At 29.8% G+C, this 5,376-nt stretch overlaps 1 protein-coding gene across 3 annotated transcripts; it reads left to right on the top strand.

Moving 5' to 3' along the window:
• Window positions 1–2,143: 2,143 nt before the first annotated feature.
• On the top strand, window positions 2,144–4,444 carry LOC108565687. 3 transcript variants are annotated; one of them, XM_017925267.1, is made up of 4 exons: window positions 2,187–2,224; window positions 2,290–2,536; window positions 2,745–3,251; window positions 4,029–4,444. In XM_017925267.1, the coding sequence occupies exons 2-4, from the start codon at window positions 2,414–2,416 to the stop codon at window positions 4,338–4,340; spliced, it is 942 nt and encodes a 313-aa protein (XP_017780756.1). In that variant the 5' UTR covers window positions 2,187–2,224; window positions 2,290–2,413; the 3' UTR covers window positions 4,341–4,444. The 3 variants fall into 3 exon arrangements, with proteins under 3 accessions (XP_017780755.1, XP_017780756.1, XP_017780753.1); XM_017925266.1 differs by lacking the exon at window positions 4,029–4,444 and having other exon boundaries at window positions 2,144–2,227; window positions 2,745–3,678; XM_017925264.1 differs by lacking the exon at window positions 4,029–4,444 and having other exon boundaries at window positions 2,745–3,678.
• The last annotated feature ends 932 nt before the right edge of the window (window positions 4,445–5,376 follow it).

Raw genomic sequence — 5,376 nt, forward strand, 5'->3', positions numbered from 1 at the left:
AGTTTAATAGCTAATTATTCTATCTTATTATATAATTTAGCTACAACTAGCCACAACAAGACTCTTGAAGAGCCGCACGTGGCTCGCGAGCCACAGTTTGGCCACCCCTGGAATATTTGNNNNAAGTAATTAATTCAAATGACGAATTTCAATTACACAAATAAAAATACGAATTCCATTACATTTCGCATGTGTATGAACATGCCTCAACATTACGTAAAGCGTAAATGGATTAGTTTTCGATTGCTTCGATAACGCGCTTTCGCGACCGGATTTAATTATTGCTGCAACGTGCGAATGTATATCAATATCAACCCTTTCATAATACGTGTTTTATGTCTTAATTACGATGGAATTACTCAACAGTTGATCCATAAATCACGTAGCCTCAGTAAAAAAAAACAACACACGAACGAAAAGATTAAACATTCGCTGAAATGCAAAAAAAAAAGAAACAAAAACACACAAATTTTAATGGAAAATATACAAGGACAAGTAATTAATGGGTGATTTACGAGACGCTCGCACTTGTGCATCTACCATTGCTTTTTTTTAATTTGTCGACACTTTTGACTGATTAATTTTTGATTCGACGTTGGGGAATAATAATTTAAAAAAACCGTTAAAGAATTAAAGATAACTTTTTTTTGGAAATATCCTCATTATTTATTACATTAATTGAATACAGTTGAAATATAATTATTGGAATTTATTTATTTCAAAAAATATTTCTTTCAGTAACTAATTGTTATAATCATTATTTTTTTTATACATTTTTTCAAATAATTGAGTAAAATGTAATTGCTGCTTCACTTAGTGCGGTTTGACCAATATCTCGGACTATTTGAAACCGGACTAATCGAGAAATTTAAGTAATTTTTGGTTCGACGATTCAAGAAATAATCATTGTAATTTATTTATTGTAAAAAAATATTTATTTCCTCATTTTCTTTTTGCAATTTTCAAAATAAATGTTATTTACAGACATAAGGTGAAATATAAGGCCTATATACCGGACCATTTGAATCCGGACTAATCGAGGAATTAAAGTAATTTCTGGTTCGACGATTCAAGAAATAATCATTGTAATTTATTAATTAAAAAAATATGTATTTCTTCATTTTCTTTTTGCATGATGTAACGTTTCTTTTAGGTAGTTTCTTCACTAATAATAGATGACGTATTTATAATAATGTGAATACAACCGAATGTCTCGCATAGTGCGGTTCCGCCTATATACCAGACTGTTTGAAACCGTACTAATCGAGGATTTTTTTTGCAATTTCAAATTAAATATTGTTCACAGATTGATGATGTAATGTTTCTTTTACGTAGTTTCTTCACAAATAATAGATGATGTATTTATAATAAGGTGAATACAGCTGAAAGTCTCGCATAGTACGGTTTCGTCTATATACCAGACTGTTTGAAACCGTACTAATCGAGGTTTTTTTTTTGCAATTTTCAATTTATTCTGATGATATAAAGTTTCTTTTACGTAGTCTTTTCACTAATAATGGATCACGTATTTATAATAATCTGAATACAGACGAAAATCTCTTACAGTGCGCTTCCGTCTATATACCGGACTATTTGAAACAGGAAAAATAATGAAAATAGAAAAGCCATACTATAGTAAATCCGGATTGTTCGAAGGTATTGTTGTATTCAAGGTGTTGTTGCATTATTACTTTTTTTAATAATATTTGAAGAAATTGTAACGTTGTTCGTTTTAAATAGCATTAGTTCATTCATTCATTTCATCATTTTTTAATATCATTTTTATTTTTTGTTAATTGTTTCTCCAAAACAATTGTTTTATAAAATATGTTAAATATTGATAATTATAGTGAACTGTTCTATTGAAGTTGTAGTATTTTTTATTATATTAAATTGGTTTTAACAAAAAGATATTGTCTAATTGTTATTGTAGTATTTACAATTTCAGTTTGTATTTTAATTCTTTGTGAAGTTTTTGAAATTGTTAGAATCATACGTTTCTACAATATTTTTATCAGTTTCGTGTCTTTGAATTGTTTTTTTTCTTAGCTTTTTTTTGTCCTAATTCACTTATTTCGTATTTCACCATATCTCGAATCGAAGTGTATTAATAAATACAATAGAAAATTAAAGAGAAATTGAAATGATTAAGAAAAAAACGTTGGTTATTATGGTGACAATTTTATTTTCCGTCATAAATAATTTTTGGCTACAATAGAAACAGGTAGTGCGTGCACCTTCTGCTGCTAGTAAATATAGGATTCTTTTATATATTTTTGTTTTTCACAGAATCATTTCACAAAATATTCACCCAAAGATATTTTAATATTTAACCGTTTGTGGAATCGTTGTCTTCATAGAATTAGAAAATCTTCTCACTTTTGGAACCATCAAAGGATTTCGTTTGTTCAAGATGTTGGGATCAATCGTTCCCCGTCTCATAAAAATGTACAACGAATTGATGAAAAGCAACGAACAACAATTGAACTCGACTGCTTTGATCAAAGAAAAAATGGACATCGAAACAGCGTTAAATGTAAGTAATGTAATTATTGCTACCGCTTTACACTAGAGTTCGTCGAATCTGGGTAAAGTAGTCATAAAATGGGATAAAAGGTGATTTATTTGGGGTAATTCTGCATGAAATTAAAAGATGGAAAGCAAAATCTGGTCAACAGGTGTTTATGTCCGAGTTCTATTATTTTATTATAAGTAATCTTTCTTTTGTTCTCTTTTTTTTGCAGTTAATTTACGTATGCGAAAAGTTGATCATATTTGGGGAGCAGGAGGAGTTGATTAAATTGAATAAAACTGTGAACGATTTGAGAACTTTTCGTAGCACAATCAAGAAGTTCAAGTCTTTCCATTGCGAATGCGAAGAAACAATGAGATACATCCGTCTGCTTTGCAAAGCTGGAATGGGTCTCGACAATAAGTTGCCCGAGTTGGAGGAGAACATTGAAGTCGTGTCGTGGGATGTGCGGAAAACGATCAGAAGTATAATAGCGTTGCATAAGCAACCGGACGACGCGGATCTAAAAATCGAGAAGAAAACGAACATTAGCGAATTGTTGGAAACGTTGGAGATAAACGCAGTTCAGTACGATAGATTCGAGACGCGTTTGGAACATTTAATCAACTATTTGAAAATGAAACTGAAGATTAGTGAAAATGGATTGACTTATGTTCACGAAGCGGATGAATGTTTGAGAGGGAAGAACGACAAGTTTCTGAGAGACGGTGGGTCGGAGGTTAACAAAAAGCTTAAAGAAGGCTTTGTTGAGTCGACTTCGCTGAATCAAGAGGTGCTCGGGAATTCGTTGAAAGAAGTTATGAAGATGAGAGGATTTACTTTTGACAAAGACGTGAAGTCGGGGAAGATTGAAGTTAAAGAGACAAAGGAGACAAAGGAGACGCAGGATTTGATGAAGCTTCATAATTATGTTCTGGATATAGATCAGTATATCAGAGTCTTCCAGAATCTTAATAAATATACCAAACTGAGGAAACTTCAAACAGCCGACGTCGATTTGCAACAATTGAAGATGGAACTTTGCCAGGTTCAAGGATAAATTAAATTCTCATAAATTTGATCTTATCGAATTCGTACTTATGTTTTATTTTCAATATTAAGACTAAAGTATGTTATTAATATATATTTATTATTATTATTACTGTCAGGACAAATAATGAAAAATAAAGAGTTTTTTTTTTAATTATTTAGACACAAAAACGTTTTGAATTAATTTCCAATAATTAACTGTTACAATTGGCCACCTAATAATTATAATACGCACAGTCCTGTACCGCACTGATTGAAACCGTACTAATCGAGGAATTATAAGAAGAATAAAAAGGATAATTTATTTACAAAATATATTTTTGTCTACTAATTTCTTTGTATTTTGTTTAATTAATATTGAGTTTGTTTTAAAATCTTCATAGTAAATCCGGACTAATTGAAACCGCACTATGCATGGTATTTCAATATAGAACATTTCGTTTTGCTGAGAGACGGTGGGTCGTAGGTTAACAAAAAGCTTAAAGAAGGCTTTGTTGAGTCGACTTCGCCGAATCAAGAGGTGCTCGGGAATTCGTTGAAAGAAGTTATGAAGATGAGAAGATTTACTTTTGACAAAGACGAGAAGACGGGGAAGATTGAAGTTAAAGAGACGAAGGAGACGCAGGATTTGATGAAGCTTCATAATTATGTTCTGGATATAGATCAGTATATCAGAGTCTTCCAGAATCTTAAGAAATATACCAAACTGCGGAAACTTCAAACAGCCGACGTCGATTTGCAACAATTGAAGATGGAACTTTGCCAGGTTCAAGGATAGATTAAATTCTCATAATTTTGATCTCATCGAATTCGTACTTATGTTTTATTTTCAATATTAAGACTTAAGTATGTTATTAATATATATTTATTATTATTATTACTGTCAGGACAAATAATGAAAAAATAAAGGGTTTTTTTTAAATTATTTACACACAAAAACGTTTTGAATTAATTTCCAATAATTAACTGTTACAATTGGCCACCTAATAATTATAATGCGCATAGTCCTGTACCGCACTGTTTGAAACCGTACTAATCGAGGAATTATAAGAAAAATAAAAAAAATAATTCATTTATAAAATATACTTTTGTCTAATAATTTCTTTTTATTTTATTCAATTAAAATTTAGTTTGTTTTAAAATCTTCATAGTAAATCCGTACTAATCGAAACCGCACTATGCGTGGTATTTCAGCATAGAAAATTTCGTTTTTTTTTTCCAAATCATTCTTTAGATATTTCAAGAAATTTTGACGTTAATTATAATCAAACTGCATAATGGAAAGAGAAATAATTAAATTGAAATTAATATAGAAAATATTTTTTGAATTTGTAAAACATCTTTAATAATTGCGATAACCTCGCATAGTGCGGCTAATGGCAAATACATCACACTATTTGAAACCGAATTTTCATAATTTTGATCTCATCGAATTTGTACTTAAGTTTTATTTTCAATATTAGGACTAAAGTATATTATTTAAAGTCAGGACAAATAATGACAAAATAAAAAGTTTTTTTTTTAATTATTTACACACAAAAACTTTCTGCATTAATTTTAAATGTTTTCCTGAATTTCTAATAATTAACTGTTACAATTGGCCACCTAATATTTATAATATGCATAGTTCTGTAACGTCAATTTACCGCACTGATTGGAACCGTACTAATCGAGGAATTATAAGAAAAATAAGAAAGATAATTCATTTATAAAATATATTTTTGTCTACTAATTTCTTTGTATTTTATTCAATTAAAATTTAGTTTGTTTTAAAATCTTCATAGTAAATCCGGACTAATCGAAACCGCACTATG

The sequence above is a fragment of the Nicrophorus vespilloides genome, unplaced genomic scaffold (assembly GCF_001412225.1).
Source record: "Nicrophorus vespilloides isolate i.1.1-1 unplaced genomic scaffold, Nicve_v1.0, whole genome shotgun sequence".
Classification (NCBI taxonomy): Eukaryota; Metazoa; Arthropoda; class Insecta; order Coleoptera; family Silphidae; genus Nicrophorus; species Nicrophorus vespilloides.

Bases quoted from the DNA above. Each gene is read 5' to 3' on its own strand.
- LOC108565687 (XM_017925266.1), top strand. From the start codon at position 2,414: ATGTTGGGATCAATCGTTCCCCGTCTCATAAAAATGTACAACGAATTG. The intron at 2,537-2,744 runs GTAAGTAATGTA...TTTTTTTTGCAG, and splicing joins ACATCGAAACAGCGTTAAAT to TTAATTTACGTATGCGAAAA.